The 21,025-nt window shown below is 50.8% G+C and overlaps 7 protein-coding genes across 7 annotated transcripts; 4 read left to right on the forward strand and 3 right to left on the reverse strand.

Annotated features, from left to right (window-relative positions):
- The first annotated feature begins 1,602 nt into the window (after positions 1–1,602).
- Positions 1,603–5,656, forward strand: PV06_09927 (uncharacterized protein). Its single transcript, XM_016411411.1, has 2 exons — positions 1,603–3,713; positions 3,761–5,656. The coding sequence occupies exons 1-2, from the start codon at positions 2,241–2,243 to the stop codon at positions 5,177–5,179; spliced, it is 2,892 nt and encodes a 963-aa protein (XP_016258165.1). The 5' UTR covers positions 1,603–2,240; the 3' UTR covers positions 5,180–5,656.
- Positions 5,657–6,829: 1,173 nt separating this feature from the next.
- PV06_09928 (uncharacterized protein) lies at positions 6,830–8,239 on the forward strand (the record flags this gene model as incomplete). The annotated part of the gene is made up of 2 exons (XM_016411412.1): positions 6,830–7,523; positions 7,622–8,239. The coding sequence occupies 2 exons, from the start codon at positions 6,830–6,832 to the stop codon at positions 8,056–8,058; spliced, it is 1,131 nt and encodes a 376-aa protein (XP_016258166.1). The 3' UTR covers positions 8,059–8,239.
- Positions 8,240–9,872: 1,633 nt separating this feature from the next.
- Positions 9,873–11,761, reverse strand: PV06_09929 (uncharacterized protein; the record flags this gene model as incomplete). The annotated part of the gene is made up of 4 exons (XM_016411413.1): positions 9,873–10,517; positions 10,578–10,671; positions 10,718–11,318; positions 11,377–11,761. 4 exons carry the CDS (start codon positions 11,759–11,761, stop codon positions 9,873–9,875), a joined length of 1,725 nt encoding a protein of 574 aa, XP_016258167.1.
- A 577-nt stretch (positions 11,762–12,338) lies between these two features.
- On the reverse strand, positions 12,339–13,376 carry PV06_09930 (uncharacterized protein; the record flags this gene model as incomplete). Its single annotated transcript, XM_016411414.1, has 2 exons — positions 12,339–12,799; positions 12,850–13,376. 2 exons carry the CDS (start codon positions 13,374–13,376, stop codon positions 12,418–12,420), a joined length of 909 nt encoding a protein of 302 aa, XP_016258168.1. The 3' UTR covers positions 12,339–12,417.
- Positions 13,377–15,039: 1,663 nt separating this feature from the next.
- PV06_09931 (uncharacterized protein) lies at positions 15,040–17,095 on the forward strand. Its single transcript, XM_016411415.1, has one exon. It carries the CDS (start codon positions 15,085–15,087, stop codon positions 16,855–16,857), a length of 1,773 nt encoding a protein of 590 aa, XP_016258169.1. The 5' UTR covers positions 15,040–15,084; the 3' UTR covers positions 16,858–17,095.
- A 121-nt stretch (positions 17,096–17,216) lies between these two features.
- Positions 17,217–18,473, forward strand: PV06_09932 (uncharacterized protein; the record flags this gene model as incomplete). The annotated part of the gene is made up of 2 exons (XM_016411416.1): positions 17,217–17,755; positions 17,837–18,473. The coding sequence occupies 2 exons, from the start codon at positions 17,217–17,219 to the stop codon at positions 18,471–18,473; spliced, it is 1,176 nt and encodes a 391-aa protein (XP_016258170.1).
- Positions 18,098–20,898, reverse strand: PV06_09933 (uncharacterized protein). Its single transcript, XM_016411417.1, has 2 exons — positions 20,121–20,898; positions 18,098–20,013 (listed from the first exon to the last, which is right to left on the reverse strand). Exons 1-2 carry the CDS (start codon positions 20,396–20,398, stop codon positions 18,885–18,887), a joined length of 1,407 nt encoding a protein of 468 aa, XP_016258171.1. The 5' UTR covers positions 20,399–20,898; the 3' UTR covers positions 18,098–18,884.
- Between the last annotated feature and the right edge of the window lie 127 nt (positions 20,899–21,025).

A 21,025-nucleotide genomic window follows, 5' to 3' on the forward strand; every position in this document is an offset into this window, starting at 1 on the left:
AACTACGTACCCTTAGAAAACGAGCCTTGACTCAGCAACTTGGTCGGCCACTGTTGCTACAGTAGTTCCTCTGCCAGGTCGATCGACCTCATCAATTTGGATCTAACTGCATTTGGCTCGAATTGGCTGTTGAACGGTCAACGCGCACAGATCTCGTCGGCACCACGCAGTCGAGAGTTGTGTACGACTATTGTAGGACGTTTGGCGTCACTTGAAGATTTCGACAAAGCCTGGCAGCATGGGCACAACGCTCCCTGCGCCCACCGTCACCAAGGTTGATCGAGCTGCGGTGAGCATGAAGGTGCTACAATGATGATATGGTGCTATCTTATGATTTGCCCACTTCTCATGTTGAGCGAGCACTGCGTCGGCGATCCGGCCCTTTCCAACGCCGCCAACTAGTGGAAATCCAAATGGTCCATGCCCTGTTAAGTACGTCATTACACCGAGATAGGCACGAGTCACCGCGAGCACTATTGATCCTCATACAATATTGTACGGAGTACTAATTAGCGAGGCAAAGTCGCCGCCGGAAGGAGTGGCGTCGTCCAAGGCTTACCAGACATGTGGCAATGTGGTATTGTGAGCTGGCATCATTGACCAACAACTCGAAACCCCCCGGTCAAAGTCTCGACCGCAGTAATCTACCTGTAGGCAAGAACATGAGCAGCTTACAAACATCACAAGTCTAGGCAGGCCATCAGCTTGCCGGAGAGCCCAATGAGCACTCGTACATGAGTCACCTACGGAGTACAACGATGAACAATATCTCCCAATCTATGGGGCTCCCTCGCACTACTGCATCGATACCTAGATACTATTGTAGTTACGGATTATATGGAGTGGTAACGGCTTCCAACTGTATGTAGGTGAATGGGTCTGAACGAAGGACCACTTTCAGATCCACCTTCTTATGGGAATGGGGATCTTTCATCCGGACAGTATGCACAACAGAAGTTGGGAGACTGCATTCTTATTCACCGTTTCCCATTAATTCGATAGCCTGTCCAACTATGTCGTGTGCATTGTGGGTTGATCAGGGGTGTTGGGCGGCTTTGGATCTCCCAATGATGCCACATCAGCCCTCGGTTGGAGAGCCCAGGCGAGTGCTGTCGGTATCTCGCTCGAATATGAAGGCCGCGGGGGCACCAATTGAGTCTTCTCGTACGGGGAATGTACGTGTATAGAGCGTACGGAGTAGATGAGGACAAAATAGCAAGCCAAATGATGCGCAGTCCAATCCTTCCAGAGGCTGCGGCTCGGGCCAAAAACGAGATTGTAGTATTTCGGAAGATTGACATTCGATAATGTGGCGGGCTTCAGGACGTCACTCCCTTCCAGAGCGCGGGTGGCTTGGAATGTATGTACTGTAGGCGCAACCATCCCCCAAGATCCCAAAGAGTAGTCTCCATAGCAGCCCTTAAACCTTACCTAGACCTGGTGAAGTTAGGTACCGTCTACTACTGTATTTTCTGCCCACAGAAGACCAAACTAACCTCGCTATTGTACTCCTTAGGCAGTGGCCAACATTACCTACTGTAAGGCCATTAATAAATAGCACGGGCCTCGTGTTCTCTCCTGCCCGCCAACCATAACAACCACTGTAAATATCACTGACCTTGGCACCTGCGCATCCCTCGTTCTCAATGCGCCTCCTTCCATTACTCAGGCTGCCTCGACCACCAACAACACCAGCGCAACTCGACTCATACTGCATTTGCGCCTGCTGATCTTCCACCATTTCTCATCCTCTACTTACCTGCAGTCGAATCCTAAACGACACTCACCGTTCTCCCTCTTCGACAACTCTAGATTCCCTTTCCTGTCCGATACAAACCTCCTCCGACTCACGGCCGATTGCCTCCCTCGTCACTACCGCCCCCTCCCTCTTCTCCTGCCCTCTTGTCCTCACGTATTGTTACCCCCACGAAAACAAAACAACTCAAAGTCTCGCTTCTTCTAGCCCGCGCCTTGTTCGATTTGTGGCTGCATCGACGAGACCGTCCTTGTTCTGGCCGAAGCTTCCAACCGTCCGCAACCTGCACCTTGAAGCACAGGAAACACGTGTTGACTACCGCGCCATGACTGTCTTCACGTCGATTGTTGTGTTCGATCCTCTTCACTGAACCGTTGGCCTTGGATGCCATCTCCGCAAGACAAAACACATCTCTTTATTGATCAAATAATCCCATCAAACCTCTACCGCGAACAATCCGTCAAGCGCGGCCAACCACTCCACAATGGCAGACGATATACGTTTTCGAATATCACCACTCCACACCCGAAATATGAGTACTGTCACCGTCGAATCCGACAGTTCGGATAGTTCTCCCTGCCCTGGGGACGACGAAGACACCGACTACTTCATGGCTCATCCCAATGATTCTCAATCTTCCCTGGGCGCAGTTACCGCTATTCGAGACTGTGACGATGACATTGATCTCGAGCAGATCCATCGCCTTTCACCGATCTCGAAACTGCCCCCGGAAATCCTGATGGCCATTCTGGCCAAATTGACGAGTACGGCCGACCTAAGAAACTGCATGTTGGTTTCTTACCATTGGGCATTGTATTCCGTGGGCATTCTTTGGCATAGGCCATTATGCAGCAAATGGTCAAACCTATTAAGCGTGGTTTCGGCGCTGGGACAGGGCGAAAGAAGCTATTTCCCATATCATGAGATGGTCAAGAGACTCAATCTTTCAGCAATCGCGGATAAAATCAATGATGGAACGGTTCAGCCTTTTATGAATTGCAAGGCTGTTGAACGTCTCACGCTGACGAATTGCTCCAAATTGACCGATTTTGGTGTGGCCGGACTCGTCGACGGAAGTAAAAAACTGCAAGCGCTGGATGTAACAGACATTGATGCTTTGACGGACCGGACGCTGCATGTGGTGGCTGAGAACTGTGCCAAACTGCAAGGCCTCAACATCACCAACTGTTCAAATATCACTGACGAGTCTCTGATGGAGATCGCAGAACATTGTCGTCAACTCAAACGACTGAAACTCAATGGCGTGGTGCGAGCAACAGACGCCTCCATCACTGCAGTCGCGAGGAACTGCCGATCGATCCTGGAAATTGACTTGGCTGGCTGTCATTCTATCAGTTCTGAATCTGTTACAGCCCTCTTGTCCAATTTGTCCCATCTGAGGGAACTACGGTTGGCGCATTGCACCGATATCAACGATTCTGCCTTCACCAATCTCTCGCCGAGACTGTCATTCGACGCCCTGAGGATATTGGATCTTACGGCATGCGAACATGTACGGGATGATGCAATCGCGAGAATCATTCCAGCAGCACCACGGTTGCGAAACTTGGTCCTGGCCAAATGCCGGCATATCACGGATCGTGCGGTAGCATCTATATGCAAATTGACCAAAAACTTGCACTACATCCACCTGGGACATTGCGTCAACCTGACCGACAATGCGGTCATCCAGCTGGTCAAAGCCTGCAATAGAATCAGGTACATTGACCTGGCTTGTTGTTCACGCCTCACCGACGCGAGTGTCCGTCATCTGGCACAACTACCAAAATTACGCAGAATTGGTCTGGTCAAGTGCCAAAATCTGACGGACTCCAGCATCATGGCTCTGGCTCACGGTCCGGTTTTGTTTAGTCCTACTGGCAAACTTGGCGTCCCTCAGCAGTTCGTGTCCCTTGAACGGGTTCATCTCAGTTATTGTGTCAATCTCACTCTCAAGGTATGTTACAGACGAAATTCGGCTTGAAATCTGCTAATAGATGATAGGGCATCACTGCACTGCTTCACAATTGTCCTCGACTCACTCATCTTTCCTTGACGGGTGTACAAGCTTTCCTTCGGGAAGACTTGACTCGATTTTGTCGAGACGCCCCGGCCGAGTTTACCCATCCACAGCGCGATGTCTTTTGCGTCTTTTCTGGGGAAGGTGTTCAGCGACTTCGAGACTATTTGCTGCGAATGGCTATGGACGAGATTGAGCGAGAAGGCCGTCAGGCTATTGATGACAGTCTCCTCGATGGAGTGGACAGTCCTGGTGCAGATACGGTTTCGGATGATGGAACAATTGACGGAAACGACCAATTAATGGACCCGGTTCTGAATCCACATCGTCATGGAGCCCCCTTTACGACCACACCACGGTCACGGCAACAACGTCCTCGGAGCCTGCACGAGCTTCCGAGCTATCACATCGAGATGCCTTTCGTACCCTCGGAACAAGTAGGACCATGGACACCAGGAGTAGCATTTGGGCACGAGGATCGCACAAACCTCGCCCCGGCTCACCTTAATCTGATGAACACGGCGCATCTTTTCCAGCAAGATGGCTTTGAACGTCGACCTAGAAGTCCGGCAGCATCTCCGCTGTTTGTCCCTGTACATTATGGCGACCGTCCAAGAAGTTCATCGCGGACACCGTCTAGGCGACATACTCTCGAATCCTCTGATGGCTTGTTTGGCCCCCCGCCTGTGCCGATGCACGGTTTTGGTGAAGGCAGCTCAAGACCAGTGGACATAGGGAGTGGCCGTTATGCGCCTGATCGAAGAGCGAGTTATTTTGGTGTGGAGGATTCTCGAACGCAACAAGGATACCCCAACGAACACCTTTTCGCATCAGAAGGTTCCAGGAGGCCGATGCCTGGAGCAGCTCTCAGAAACCCTAGCGACGTGCGAGTTTCATACCTCCGACCTGAACCGGGTTTCAGTGCCTTTGATGCCAACCACGAAGCGATCATGTCGACAATCCCTGGAAGCCGCTCTGGTAGTCGACATGCATCAAGGTCCAATAGCCCTCAAGTGTCGCGTGTCAATAGTCGATCAAGACTAGGCAACTTGCTAGTTCCACCACGGAGTTATGCATCGACACCACCTAGTCAGACAGATTCAGGTGGCCGTACTAGTAGAGCGGCACGGAGTCGCGAGAGATCCCGGTTAAGAGAGGAAGCACACAGAGAAGCCATGTTACAAGCCCTGGCCGAGGCAGATGCCGCTCAGCAACTCGGGCCTGAGATTCCTCGGATCGATACGGACCATCCAACTGAACTGCCATTGTTGCCCCCTGAAATGATGGAGCGTGTCGTGATGACTCCGGTAACGCCGATGGATTCAAGTACAGAGCTCCCAGTCGAACCTCGGGAGCAAGCACCGACAGAGAACGTCGATCAAGACGTGACAATGACTCAATGAAGAGAACGACATATATGCTGATGGGACGGTAGTACAAGTATTTAATTGGGGCGTGAAGCATTGGTGATGATTCAATAGGGTGTCTTGACACGACTCAAAAGCCGCACGGATTGGCATGGGAATCATCTGGGTTTTTGGTCTGGAAGGAGAATAGTCGATTACAGCATCATTTTTCATTATCGAAAGAGAATCTTCAAGCAAGCGTGGAGTTTCAAAACGGAAGTGTGGGTAAGCAAGACGAAACCAGGCTTTTTCTTCTTGGTATCGACTTTACTACCTTCATGGTACGGATTTTCCAATAGCCATGAGGTTTCACTTTGGTGGTCAGCAATGGGGACAGCAGCCCTTGTTTGTCTAGCTTTAGAGGTTAGCATCCTGAGCGAGTGTGCAGCATTATCAGCAAATTGATGTATTCGTATTCTGTGTCTGTGTTTGTGTCTATTTATCTGGAGGTTGACTTCAAAAGGCGAACCGCCGAGGCATAATTCCTGTCACCATTGATTCTACTCTGTATAGCACACGACTCACTAGTCCGTTCCAGCCAGGGTCTTTTTGCTCCCGTTGTCCCACATCCCACATCCCACCCCGGAGGTACGAGTGCTTGTAGGGAGTGTTCGGAAGTGTTTCATCTTTCTCACGTGCAGGTCGAGGTGCAGCGAGCATTGCGCGAGGATTGGCCCGCGTAGAAACGAACGGATCCTCTCTAAGCGCTCGGTAAAGTGAAGTCAGTATTGTAGATGAGCCAAACGCACGTCGATGGTTATCTTTAGTTTCTTTTTTTTAGTTCTCTCCTCAGCTGGGCGCTTGTCAAGCGAGCAAATGGACATCCAGAAAGAACCCTACCAATTCAGTGACCCTTGTTGTTCTTTCTGTTGTGGTGGTCTTCTAGAGTCCAATCCACCTCCGTCATCCATATCGATAGGCCCAGTTGACCGTTATTCGCATGCGAATTGGTCGACCATGAAAAAGTCCAGGCGTTTACCGACTCGACGCTACTGCAATTACATGCATTGGCGGCCTTTCTTTTTTTTGCTACTAATAATACAGTACCATCGATTCATACAGCTTTGCCTATGGGAAAGGTATTTTTTGCCCTTTCATCGACAGCCGCCCTTCTTTTTTCTTTTCAGTTCAATTGGATGTCCATCATGAGACCACACGGTAAGAGTATCCGAGCTCCATTTTTCCCCCTTGGGCGAGAGATACCCAAGGTGCTTAAGCAATGAATGGATTGGACTGGTGCAGGGTCGAGCCCAACCGGTTCATCTTGCGTCAATAGAGAAAACAAGCGAAGAGATTCGTGATACTATTTTAAATTCTGGCATTCTTTACTGAGTTGCCTTTGGCCTTATCGAATGTGGGTGGAACGGATCAAAGGTGGATGAGGGCGCTTTACAATACTACCTGCTGTACAGGGTATGCATGTCGACGACTTGACATACACACTTCCTTTCTATCGACACGCTCTCCTCCTCGCTCTCTCTACTTCTGCCTTGCCTCCACCCTTTTTGTTTGTTGTCGTTGTCTCGTGTGCATCATCGACGTGGGTTTCCAAAGGTGTGCTGTTGCACGGCGGTTCGAACAAGAAAGAACTTTGAAGCCTACATCGACTTCTTTTTTTCCCCTGACGCACAAACGACGACAAACAATATGCATACCACACGGTTGGGATCAATGACGTCCCCGACGAGATCATCATCATCATCATCATCACCACTCCTCCTCAGGAGCTTCTTCGTCCTCGTCGTCACCCTCTCCTCTTCGGTGTCATTCTCGACCGCCCAGTCACAACCATCCGATCACACCCTGGTGGGATGTACCTCGATCCCAGGTTGTTCGTCCGACACGGGGTGCACGGTCGGCAACGCCACCAACATTTTCCTGGGTGCCACCACGTTCAACGCCACCTTGCCTCCCTCGTCTCGGTCCGACTCAAACTCCCAATCGGTCGAGTTGACCTGGACGGTCGGCGCCTTGTCTTCCTCTTCCTCGTCGTCAGCCTCGGATACTCAGTTCACCAAGAACTTTTACCTCGGGTACCCTCCCACGCTGGACCTGAGCGGTACGAGCGCCTTTGCGGGATGCGCACTCTTCTTCGAGGGGATAGCCCGGAGCATATCCCTGAACGGCACCGAGTACGGGAGCATGACGTGCGGCGCGGCCCTCGGTGACGCCTGCGCGAGTGACTTGCTAGACCAGGCCGAGAAGCAGATCCAGACCTCGATGCAAGGGGGGAAAGAAGGCGACGACGCTTGTTCAAAACTACAAGACACACTCGAGAGAAATCCACCTCAAAGTTGTAGGTCGTTGGCGACCGTCACGTGGGGGAGTGTCGTCGCAAAAGGTATGTCACCATATCAACTGAACCTGTGACGTCTCTGGTGGTCTCTACGTGTGCATGGTGAATTTCGGAACACTCAAGACTAACAGGAGTTGTCGTAGATCTGACCGGCCCAAACGCTCCATTATCACCACCACAGACGACGACGACGACGACGACAGCACAAGGTTCGGAATGTCATCCTACCTTGGGGGGCAAAAATTACAACGTGGCACTGATCGAGTCACAGACCGTTTCATCCGAGGAGGTTTCGAGTGACCACGCACCGTTCTTCTACTCCATCACTCCAGTCGTCAGTGTTTTTTATACCACTGGATCTACCAGTGCTTCATCAAACGCAAAGGCGTACATGTCTTGTCTCAAGGTGGTCGATGATAGTGTGTCCGGTGGTGGCTCATCCAGTGGAAATGGTCTGTCCACTAGTCAATCTTCCGATGCCGCGTCCGGCCGATCGGGTCGATCGAGTTCGGTGATGTGGTCGTTGTCGTTTAATTTCGTCACGACAAGTCTGGTGGTTGTTTTGTCTGGACTGGTATGATGGCAGCAACTGAATGAATGGGGGTTTTGATTCATCTACACTATTTTCTCTCTCTCTCTCTCTCTCTACCTTGCTGTCTTTGCACGATTTTCACATCTCACATCACAACTTTTGACACTGATACTCTGTCATTGACGACGAAATCAATTTGTACCCCACGACATGAACGTTCTCGGTTGACCCAAAAAAAAAGAAAAATAAAAGAATCCAGACAAGCAAGATACATCATACTAGCGCGATATCAACACAACAATGGATCAATTTGTCGGAAAACAGAACCAGGAGAGAAGAGGAGGGAAACTTCGTCGTGCATCATGCATACATCGTCATTTCCTCCAAGGCCTCTAAAATCCGATCATTAATCACTGGAGTTCGAGGTCTTTGGGAGGTTCTCCGGTCCCGTCGGTGAGAAGTCGACAAACTGTCACGAGCCAGCCAACTTTTGAAAAGAAGGGCCTTTTTGCAAGGATAAAAAGGCAAAAATATCAAGGTCGAGCAGTTCCGTACGAGGTACACATTCATTCGACATCCATCGATCCATCCTGTGGTGATCAAAGGGTTGTGAACATGACCGGGGAATGTTTAAGATGTACGTCGTACAAATGTACTCGAGAGACGACGTGCCGTTGGGATGAAGCCATTATTCTCGAATTGGACCAAGGAAAAAAAAGAAGGACAAGGTTCCGTACGCCACACCGAGTACGTACTCAATTCGTAAACGACCGAGGAAATTTTGACGGTCGCTTCGTTCATTTTTGGCTCGAGGCCAGACGATATATCTTTGGAAACGTACTCCGTATAGGTCGAGTATCCCTATTCCGAGAGGGATAAGTACAAGACATGATCGAAGAATCTATCTGAAATTTCGATCCTTCAAATACAAAAGAACTTTTCAAAAAGAATCAGATTTGATACCCCCTCCAAATTCGCTTCCAACGTACGGGGTGAACAAATCATTACAGCGACCATCAGTAGCCCTGCCAACTATGGAGTAAATGTTGTTTCATCGAAACACAGAGTACACGGAGTGTATGGTCCGGTGGGAATGAATGCTCAAGATTAGAGATATCCCGAACATGACCCCTTGCCTCTGCCCGTTGCCTGGTATTTGTTCAGCCTCGTCCTCGTACTAACCGACACTTGGTCGAACAAGATTGATCAATCGACTTGTGTCCTCCGAAGACCTTTTTCCAGACACAGCCTGTCAACGATTGGGGAGAACTGCGACCGGGTTACTTTTCCAAGGCGACTCCGCCGACGAAGGATCGGTTGGCGAACCTGTTTCAGGCTTTTCGCCTCGCATTATTGCGGAGACGGACGGTGTGTTTCGACGCCGACAATCCTTGTTGGTTGCCTGAATTCATACTCCCGCCGGACGGAGTAATCGTCAGAAATCAGTCGGTCAGGTACTGTCTCCAGGGCGGAATACGACCTCGCGAGAGCCTACTGTACAGTGATGGGCAATTTGAAACAAACCCCCACCCTGTCGCTCGGTGCATTTGACTCCTGACTCAGCACCAAACGTTTTCCCAACCCAAAGGCAGGCTCTTCTTTTGGGCCCTTCCTTTCGATTGGCAATTTGTGTCTTCCAAAATGCGAAAAGGTGGGAAAAGGGTCATTTAGAATCTGCACGAGGTACGCATTTTGTACCGCCCGGAGTTTTTCAATAGGGAAGTGCCCCATACAGCACGGCCCATAGGCTGTCAAGTACCCCCAAAATTTTGGACCTCGAAAGGTCAACTGCCCTGCCCGCCTCGCTACTCGATGACGTGGTATTGGCAAGCATGAGACTGTGAACGAACGACTTTTCAAGTTCAGCCGAACTCAGGCTGGAAATTGCCTTCCTCCAACAAAGCGTTCACTCGGCCTTGCAGCTTCGACAGTGACTCGGGCTTGAACCTTGACGGATATCCCAGCCTCTCTTCACCCGGTACAGGGAGCGGCACTGTTTGATATTTCGATGCACATCCCCCGATTATAAAATCGGGAAAGCACTCGTAAAATGGTGAATCGATGCGTAGATGCTCGATGTTTTGTAGAGGCAGGCTGTGTCGCTGGACCAGGGCCAACAAGTCTTGCGAGGCTGGATCATAAGTCATGGACGATTTTGGGATGAAGAACCTCCTCCCACCTCCGGCCTTTTCAAGAAGGTACATGTCCCAAATCCGGAAGGACGATCCGGGCGGGAGGGCCTGATTTCTGCCGCTGGCACCATACGTGGCTGGCTCGACTATCGTATGTTCCAGGCACATCTGGCATAGTTGATCCACGTTGACCTTGTCTTGCATCTTGATGGCTTTCTCACGCATGTCGGGCCAAGGCAGCCAGTCGATGGCGGGGGAATGAGGAACCATGGATTGAAGTTCCGTAGGTCGGTAGAGCGGGTGAATTCTTTCCAAAGTAGTCGGGCAAGGGAAAATGCGGAACAGTTCAAAGCTGAAGATGTGACGGTACACGGTCTTGGGAGAGGTCAGCATTTGACAATGACAGTCCAGGTGGAAAAGAAGAGTGATCCCTACCATCATCTTGAAGCAACTCTCACTGGACGGCCAGGCGGATTCGATCAGCCAGGAAAAGGCCTCTGCCACCACCTTTTCCCGCACATCCGTGGGTCTACGACATGTAAGTAACAGCGTGGCGTATTTTTTTTATGACTTACTTGGTAAGCAGGTGACGGAAAGCATCGTGGAGAACTTTCTGTACAGCCAGAATATGCTGGGAGATATGTGTGGTGTCGGGGAAGTTCACCATGTTCCGCCAAATGGAGCTTGCACCTCCGAGGATGGAATACATGGGCCAATTGAAGTAGATGTCGTTTGTGTACGAGGCGCGAGCCCTGGCATCCTCAGAGTTCGTCAGTCGCTCATCTTGGTACTTTTCGTCCTGATAATCCCAAGGAAGCCAGTAGTGTGATCGATCCCGAATCGTTAAATTGGGGTTCTGCATCGAATTGAGGCCTGCTGCTACACGACGTCCTGCCTGGACAATTGATCCTATAGCATTGGGTTTGGCAGAGAGGGTGAAGGTCTCGGATATGTCGTCTGGTGGAATGCCATCGACCCAGAAGGTCGGATCAAACTGTTGATCGTAGGTTGAGACGTTCTTCGGATTTGATGTGAAGCCGGGTTGTTCGCTTGAAAGAGGTGGCTGGATTACATTGCCCTCTTCACTTCCAGTGATAACAATACTCGCCCAGTCTTCTTCGGAAGGCTCAGGAGTGATATTTGTGGGATTGCCGAGTTCTGGTTTAGATTTTGTCGCTGCAAAAAATACGGTCAGTGAGAAAATGCCAACCCGGTTCATCTGTAGTGGTAGTACCTTGATATGTGCCGTCAGCGCTGCTTGGGGCGGCAGGCACATTAGACAGGCCTGTAGATGGCGAAGCCGACGGGAAATGGTTCGAGCCCAGGTTTGGGGATAGATTCATGTCCATTTCACTTCCGATTGATGACCTTGGATGTACAGACGCAAGAACTTGCGCTTCGAGTCTGACGTTCGACGCTTGAAGCGCTTCCGCCTTTGCCTCAGAGTCACGAAGCTGAATGCGCAGATTGGATGATTCAAGTTCCAATTCGCGCATACGAGTCTGGGTGCGTTCCAGTTCGTCTGCGAGAACATGGAGCTTGTCGAGCTGTCGTTGTCGCCATCTTTTCTGATTCTCACAATTTTGCCGGCGCCGTCGGTCAGGATCTGTCGTGGGCATTTTGGCACACTCAAAAGATATACGTAACGCGAACGAATATCGAGATAATGTATGTGCTACATGAATGAGGTTCGAGACAATGTGCGACGAGATGTCAGCCGCATTGTTCGTGGCGATGGATGTGTCTTTGTTGGGATGAAGTGGTCAGGCTGAAATAAGATCGTTGTTACCACCATGCAAGGGGATCATCGCCCAGACGTGGGGAACTTACTCCGTAATACTTGCCCTGTTGGCCCTTTTGCTCAGTGCCCGGGGACGCTGGAAGACCTTGCGGAATAAGGAAAAGCGTCAACTCTAGGGGACCATCACCACCAACCTCGATGATTCGGTCCCCGTCGCCACAGCTGACACTTTTCCTTCGAGGCGGGGAGCAGCTCGTATTCTACCATCCCATCGCTATCCGAACGCCAGGCATGCTTCGTAATCCAGATGAACCGATCAAAAAGAGACAGGGCGCCAAGGCGACGAAGTTTGATCTACGAACTTGTTTTTACGGGGACGAGTTCTCTCCGTCACAAGAGGGACTTAGTAATCCTTGTGCATCAGCCTACCATGGTCCTGGGTTCGCAAGATTCAGGGCAAGACGTTGCATTGACATTATTTACACCTGCATAGCACCCTTAACATATACAATCTGCAAGCTATGTCGGCCCCTTTTAGGCCAGCAGGAAACCCAGTAGGTCTGTCTTGGTCCGCGCACCAACATTGTGGTGCCTGTTCTCCTCCCACACCTCGCCGCCTTCTCCGAACTGATTTGACAAATGGCCCAAGAAGAAATCGAGATTCTTGTCTGCCTGAGGGAATGCCTCCTTGAACGTTGTGTACAGATCCTTGACCTGTGGCTTCCTGGGTGCATGGGTGATTTTCTCTGAGAACAAGTTCAGATACTTTCGCATATGTGCCATGTCCTCTTTGGCGTTGAGCTCCCACCCTGCTTCGAGATGACCTGGGATGATCTTGACAGGCTGAAGGCTCTCAATGACGTCCAGGGTCTTCTGCCATGCTTCTAGAATCTGCGGGGTCTCGATTTCTTCAACCCTAGTGATAATTATCAGCACTTGTCCAGGGCTCTTTACATCTTTACCTACCAAACATGCGTGCTTCGCGCATATACAGAGTCACCACAGATGACGACCTTTTCTTGGGGTAACCAGAACAAGGTGTGGTCGACAGAATCGCCCTGCAAAGGTCCTAGAAGGACAATGGGCGAATTCGGATCGCCATCCAGCTGCAAAAAGCTGAAAGTGAACGGCGTCGGCTTTCGAGGCTGCAGGGGAACGTCCTTTCCAAAAATTGAGGGCCAGTACTTGATCTTGTCATCATATTCCCTGTCTATACCCGCGCAGACATAGGGAGCTGCGTATAGAACAGCCTCCGGAAAGGCTTCGAGGATCGGATTGGCCGAGAAATAGTGGTCAGGATGGTGATGAGTGATGAAGACAGCCTTGATAGGGAGCGGCGTGGTCTCCTTCACCCACTTGACCACTGCTTCTGCATCTGGGATCAAGAAGGGAGGGTCGAAGAGAACCCCAACCTTGCTGCCGACGACCAGAGAAGTAACGCTGGACAGGCCCTTTTCGCTTGATGGGCGGTAGAAACACTGCAGGGGAGCCATCTCTCAACAGGGGTGCAGAAATCCTTACTGGACCGGTCGTGGGCGTAGTGCGGGACTGTATATAAATACCTCTTCTCGGCCTGATATATGTCATTGCGGAGAACAGCTGGAATGTGGAGGGTATTACTTAACCCCCGGATCTGTTCCCCCCAGCTCACCGAATTGTCCAGAAAAATCATCTCAATTCCACAAATGAAAGTTCGGAAATCGCATGGGGTAAATGTGGGATAGAAGTTGGGATGGATACACAGAGAGTGAGTAATGGGCGCGCTATTGGGACAGCGTGGGTCCTTTATCAAGCGAACTTCTTGCAATGTGTTGTCAGAGCACAGCACCAACAACAACAACATCAGATCAATTCGAAAATCAGTCAAAGAATATCACCATGTCTCGGTTTGAGCCAGAACCATTCTTGGGCCACCTGAAGGACAAAGTCGTCTTACTTACAGGTACAGTTAAGGAAGCCCACCAAGACATTGCTGATACTCATTCGAACAGGCGGAGCACATGGTATCGGCGCAGCACTGGTGAAGTTCTGCGTCGAAAGAGGCGCCAAAGTGTGCTTTGGTGATTTGGATGCGATTGCTGGAAAAGCGCTGCTTGACGAAGTCAACAAGACGAGCAGTGGAAGCCCTGTGGCGTGCTTCAAAGTTACAGATGTAACTCAGTATCAGTCAATGCTTGAATTGTTCGACCTCTGTTTCCAGACGTACAGGAGGGTCGATTCGGCTGTATCCTGTGCTGGTATTATCGAGATCGGTAACTGGTTTGATCCGAACTTGGATCTAGAGACAATTCGCCAGGTGAGTCGCAGACATCTTGCGCCTGACGAAACCAAACACTAAGGGTGATCAAGGTACCAAACCAGAAGGTCCTAGATGTTAATCTATTGGGGTCCCTCTACTTTGCCAGGATTGCCTCTGTATACCTGCGGCAAGGTCGAAAGGATGGAGACGACAAAGCCCTGGTTTTATTCTCATCGGTAGCCGGATTCAAAGAGAGTCCAGGCTTGTTCGTGTACCAGGTGCGTTCTCTCAACAAGTGATACGATGCTCTGAATTGAGTCTGATCTGTGGTGTAGGCGACGAAACACGGTATCCTCGGATTGATGCGATCCCTCAGGCTATATTTACCCCCGATGACTGGGATCCGAGTCAATGCGATCTGTCCCTGGATGGTTCCGACAGCCATGACTGAAGGCATTGTATCAAGCTGGAAAGCTGCCGATTTACCTATACAGTCAACAAGTGATGTTGCTAGGGTAGTTGCTGGAGTTGCTTGCAATCAAGAGTTGAATGGTAAAGCATTTTACGTTGAAGGTGGACGCGCTTGGGACATTGAAGAAGGTATCGATCGTCTCGAGCCTCAGTGGCTAGGCGAAGAACAATCCAGGATGCTAGCAAAGGGTCAGCAGGTGTTAGGCGAGGTAAGAAAACCATTCCATCCTGCTGTTTGGGACCGACTAACACCACTCGATAGGGCATGGATTGGACGAAGAAGCCATAGAGTTCATGCAGTATGCATCCAATTCTGTACATACGTAGCTTAATAGCCCACCGTATCAATAGTCCTAGCGTTACTAATGAGCCACGTGACATGATTTCAAGTCGCTTCTCCGCATTGTCCGGTCGCCATCTTCAGACCATGAAACCTGTACATATTTCTTAAGCCTAGTGCTGGCTTGACGTCTCGCTGCTTGTCGCAGCTGATGATCAGGATGGTGCAAGCGCAGCTGCCTCCAGCAATCCCTCGGCGGGTACTGAGAAGTATTGCGCGAAGGTCCACTGTCGACTTCTTCTATTCGAAACTACCACGATCCAGATCCTTTGCTCACAAGCCTTCACTATTACTCGTCGCCCGTCCAATACCTCGACCTCAATTACCGTTTCTGCATCCCGCGACCCGAGTAAACATTGTTCAAGCACACGTCGGGCGGTTCATCTCCACCGAGCGCAAGCAAAGATGGAAAGCCCAGCTCTGGCGTCAACTGAGGTTCCATGCCTACCTCTGGCCGTCGGTGTTCCTCGTCACCATCATAATGATAGGTATCCAACAAACCAAATTTGAGAGAGATTTTCCTACACCCCGAGACTGGTCGTTCTGGAGTAGATGGCTCTTGCGCAACGCTAAATTCACCGAACTTAGCGAGGGTGCTAAGGTCAGTCAGGTAATGACCGATTGGGCAAAAGCAGGGCGATACTACCTAGGTGTTTTGGAAAGACTGGAAAGCGAAGACTATGATGGCAAATTTTTACTTGCTTCCGAAGCTACCGGCACCTACGCAGACAGCCTAGGAATAGTAGGTTTCGACGTCAGTGCGAAAAGCGATCAGTGGAGGCGAGGATATCATGATGCTCTCATGGGAGCAGGAAGAGCAGCAGAAAATCTAGATGGCATGTGCCGGAGGAAGGATGACCCTGCAGGTCGAGTGTATTCCAGAGAAAGTATACCTGGACCAGACAATCCGAGACCGAAGCCACTTCCCTGGGATAAGAAAAGAGGCCATGAAACCCCACCGACACAAGACGAGGTGGAGGATGCCTTCCCATCACCAGAAGTGTTTTACATGAAGATTTTGACCACAGAGGGATTCAATACAAGACAGCGACTGGACGCGGCCATGGCATATGCAGACTGGTGCGATTTTAAAGGGCTGGCTGAGACGGCCGAGGACACCTACAGTTGGGCCATGGATATTGCTCAAGCGGGGTTTGCAGGAGGGCCGGCGGATATCATCGACACGAAAACGGGCATGATTGCAAGAGGCAGAGAAGATGAGGTCAGCGAGAATGTCCTTCGAGTGTGCACAGCATATGCTGTCCATCATGCCAGAGCTGGAAATGTTAAACAAGCCCTGCCGATCTTCCTTAGTGTGCTGAGGGCTAGGAAGAATTTGCCACCATCACCCTTTGGTGTAATCGGTCGCAAAAGGCCCGCACCACAAGATCAAGGCTTATGGCCGTATATCTCGTCTCTCAAGGACTTGATCATTGAGCGACCATTTCCAGAAGCACCGCCGAGTGGCAACAATAGGCCATATCACACGTTGAAAGAAGCCTGTGAAGAAGTTGGCTTGATGACATATATTGGTGAGATCCTCTTTGCCACCAGTGACAGCGAACGGGAAAAGGGCCTCAGCTGGACTAGAGATAGCGTCGAAGCTGCTGAAGCAGTCCTGTGGGTGATGGAGGAGAAGAAGGAGGATGACGGGAGAGAACGATGTCGAGAATGCCTCGAGACAGGGTTGACTAATTGGAAAGAGATGTCGCGACAAATGGCACGTCTTGCGGCCAGGAAAGCACAAGAAGCTGAAAAAGGATCCGGCTGGCTCGGTCTCGGAATAGGCAAGTCGCAAAGAATCGCAGAAGCTCAAAGGGAAAAGGCGAGGTGGGAGGAAGAGAATGTACAAATCCAGCTGCGGAAAGAGAAGACTTTGCCTTTGACGCAGCCTATAAAGCCACCGCCTCAAGGATGGTTTTGAGAGCACATCATTGGTACTTGATGGAGCGGACGACGATGAAAGAAAATAATTGTGTACACCATCCAGGACTCTGTCTGTTTCACTTTCGCAATTCTTGCCAGTGTCACTTTTTACTTGACTTCACCGTGGCTAGTATGCCCGCGGTAAATCTGATTTCGCTCTCTCAGTCCTCCGTCTACCATTACCAACATTGCCAGGGTAGGAGAGTCCATGATGGAGCATCGACGACGACGACGACCCTCTCGTGTTCAGTTAAAGCGGGCAGCTGCTTACATCTTGTTGGCAGCCCCTTTTACTCTGTTGATACTCTGCGGGTTGCTACACAACCACGACCTGGTGAGTCTTCTGGTTGAGTTACAATGGTTCTATGCCTAGGTAGATTAACCACACAAGCACCGCAGTTTACCAATAGCAAACCCTCCCAAATCGGCGGGTATGGGTCATTCTACTACCACTACAATGAACCGTCAGTTCCATCTTGTCGCCTACTGTCTGATCCCTCGGTTGCCACAAATACTGCTGCTGCCCTCGTGCATCCACCACCGTCTCCTCCTGACACCTTTGCCGACTACAAATTCAGAAACCACACGTCGTGCCAAATCAGCTCGCTGGAGCTTCACTCACCCTCGACGACGGCCTTGTGTCGAGATCGCGACGAGTTCCTCCAAGCCTTTTCCGGCGGAGGAAGAATCGGATTCGATAGCCCGTACATCCCCCGGGGCTGTGACATGCGCTGGTTTTCGACCGAAGAGGTTTGCCAGATTCTGTCGCGTTACGAAAAGGTGGTCGTGGTTGGTGATAGTATGATGAGACACGTCGTGGGTGCGATGAACGTCCTACTTCGTCAGGACCTCGGGTATGGAGCCGTGACAGATTGGAATTTCAACGAGGACGAATTGTAGGTTCTTTGCAAGAAAGCGGTCTCTTGTGAAATCGAGTCCAATGGACAAGCATAAGATACTGACCCCGAGTTTACCAGGAGAGACTGCTTCTGCAACCACCAAATGGACGTCAAATCGTGTTCGGTCCAGGGGATCTTTTCCACCTCTTCCGTCCTCGAACACGACCCTTCGAGTCTGGCTTGTCCCACCACTCAACCCGTCGACCTGGTCATTGAAATGATGCTCAAGTTTCCGTTGGACTCGGAAGAACTGGCTCGGTTCCGAAGTCTGTTGTCTCCCAAGAAACCACGTAAACCGTACGCCTTCATCTTTGGGCACGGCCTCTGGAACGACCTCGACCTCCAGGCGAGTATGCAATGGCTGGACGGCATTCTAGGAGAAACCGTCAAGCAAGCCCCTTATTATGTGGGCGGAACCAACAAGAAAGGATCGCGTGGTGCACCATTCTGGCCAAGACTGTTCGTCACGCCCAACGCCGCCGGCATACAGAAACCCGACCAGTGGCTCGTGAGTCAGGGAAATAAAGCCCTGATGGTGTTTGAAGAGAGTGTCCGTGTCGAAGCTGGCAAACGAGGCGTCGAGACCATGGGGACGTGGAACATGAGTATTCAAGCGTCGAAATACGATGGGGTACATCTCGACCTGAAAGGGAATCTGATCAAGGCCATGGGTGTCTTGAACTGGTTGGCCATGCAAGATGTTGACACTTGGTGAGAAAAAAAAAAGGCACATAAGATAGCAATGATGAAGACAGTGTGTACGGATGGATGTGGTAAGCTGCTACGTGCTGTAGACATACGTAGGTAGTCACTCGTCCCATCCAAGAGATCATCCACCTTATGAAACATGTCCATTTACAAACCACCTCTTCATGACACTGCACATGTGTACTTCATCGCCAAGACATACATGGCTCGGAGACAAGTCCAGGCTGATTTATCTCTTGTTGGCGTGTATAGATTGGGTGGTGCCATATTCCAGCGCTCCAGTGAAATGTCACCGGGATGATTCTGCGCGCGTGTATGTGATTTCACTTTTGACAACCTTCCAATATTGTTACAAACACGGGTATCAAGGAACCCTTTTTTCCAGGTGTGAAGTGTTCCTTTTCCTTTGTTTTTTTTTTCAGGCCCTCCTCATCAAGCTCCAACCCACGGCAGAAACCCGAGCCCACAGCAGCAACAGGGCCGTCACGACGATCCCGGCACCGCTGAACAGTTGGACGCCCAGCCAATCGTCCCCACCGCCCAAGATGGCTCCGGACACGGGGGTGCCCACGAGCAAGCCAAAGGCGCTGATGAAGAAACACTGACCCATCCTCGTACCGATCTTGCGCATGTCGGCCGTCAGAGTGACGATGGCGACCGGGGGCATGGACACAAACCCCCCAGAGAAGAAGCCGTAGAACAAGACGAAGACGATGATGCCACCGAGGTTGCTGATGCCGATCCAGATCAGGGCCAGTATGCCCGTCATCATCGAGCAAGGGATCAGCACGTTGAGGGGTCCCACGTGGTCGGCGAGGAAGTTGGGTACGATTCGACCCGGGATGCTGGCGGCGTTGAGCATGGGAAGAAGATAAAAGCCCAGGTTTTCGTCGACGATGCGGTTTTGGATGGCGTAGTTTTGGACGTAGTAGACGGGACCATAGAATCCCAAGAACCCGAAAAACATGGCGGCGCAGAACAACACGTATGGGAGTTCGGTGAAGGCGGTCAGGTCGACCAGGTGACGTTTCTGCTTGGGCATCATTCGAGGCCTCATGACCAAGACCGAGAACCAGACGGTCACAAACGAGATGAACCCCAGGACGCGCGTGGCCCAGCCGAACCCAATCTGCTGTTCCAGCCGGCGAAACACGATGGGGTAGATGACACCGCCGAAGCTCGAACCCGACGCGGCCAGGCCGTTGGCCAGGGCTTTCTTGGTCGAAAAGTACTGCGGCAGAATGGCGACAGAGGGGATGAAGAGGCAGCCGTTGCCGATGCCGATGCAAAAGGCCTGGGCGAGCATGGTCTGCCAGTACTCCTTACACAGGGAGGTCATCATAAAGCCAAAAGGGATGAGGACCGCACCCGTGGTGATGAGGGCGCGAAAGTAGCCCGCGTCATACGCAGGGCCGGTGATGACGCCGACGAGCAGGAGGAGAAACGCTTGGATCGAGCCGATCCATGAGATGTTGCTGGGTGATTCGTGCCAGAGCGGATTATTTTCGTAGTACGTTTGGAAAACGCCAAATGTGTTGACCGTCCCCCTATAGGTACGAGAGTTTTGGTCAGTTTGATTTGACGTCAGAAGGAATCTTTATAAGCCGAGATTGAAACAGAAACAGATAAAACGAAAAGCAGAGGGAACACGAACCAGCAATTGAAAAACAAAAAGAAAGATCCTACGACTTGAAGCCATGCGTGAAAGCCGCCGTTGGGTGGAGGGCCAGGCTCATCCTTTCTTTCGTTCGTTATGGCGACGGCACTTTCTTCGGGTGGTAATGTGTCGATGTTGGCTTCGGCGTCGAGCGCTCGACTTATATTGGATTCCGTCCTGTCTAGAGCATTGTTTGGACGAATTTTGGAGGAATGCAGATTTTTGTCGAGTTGAAGATCCTTTTCGACTTCATAGTCGCCAGTCGTAGAGCTCATGGCTCTTCCTCACGCTGTCCCTCCTCTCTCCCTTGTTTGCCCTGGTTGGTAAATTGAGCCGAGGTATGTGTGTGTGTGTGTGTGTTTGTGTAAAATGAGTCAATGTTCACACCGTGTCTCAGGTAGGTATACGTTTAAATCATCGACAGATTCAAATCGCCTAGCACGGTTCGCCCCGAGATGGATGTTTTTCTGAGGTCTGATCTAGCTGGCATGGCACAGCAATAGTGAGAAGCTAAAGTGAACAAAAAGGCACAAGGCAGAGATTTGTAACAATAAAGAAAAAGGAATGCGTGGACGTTTGTTCGCTTCTCTTCAAAAGGCCCCGTGGAAAGATTGGGCGTGGAGTATGTACTTAGGTATGGAGCATCCATTGATATTGTGTACGAACGAGTACGAAGGACCCAGTATTCGTTTATTTGTCGCCGCATCAAAGGGGACCCCGTACATATTGTACAGTAGTAACATATGGGCGGGGAGGTCAACCCGGCAAATGTATCAGTGTACGAGCCATGAGTCCCTTACGAGGAACTCCCTGTACGTGTTGCAGTTTTGTACGGTTCTTTGACTCATTGATCGTCCTCGTGGGATGTACGACTTTCTTCCCAAGGGGCAAAAGTGTTGAAT

Source organism: Exophiala oligosperma, assembly GCF_000835515.1.
Source record: "Exophiala oligosperma strain CBS 72588 unplaced genomic scaffold supercont1.11, whole genome shotgun sequence".
NCBI classification, from domain to species: domain Eukaryota; kingdom Fungi; phylum Ascomycota; class Eurotiomycetes; order Chaetothyriales; family Herpotrichiellaceae; genus Exophiala; species Exophiala oligosperma.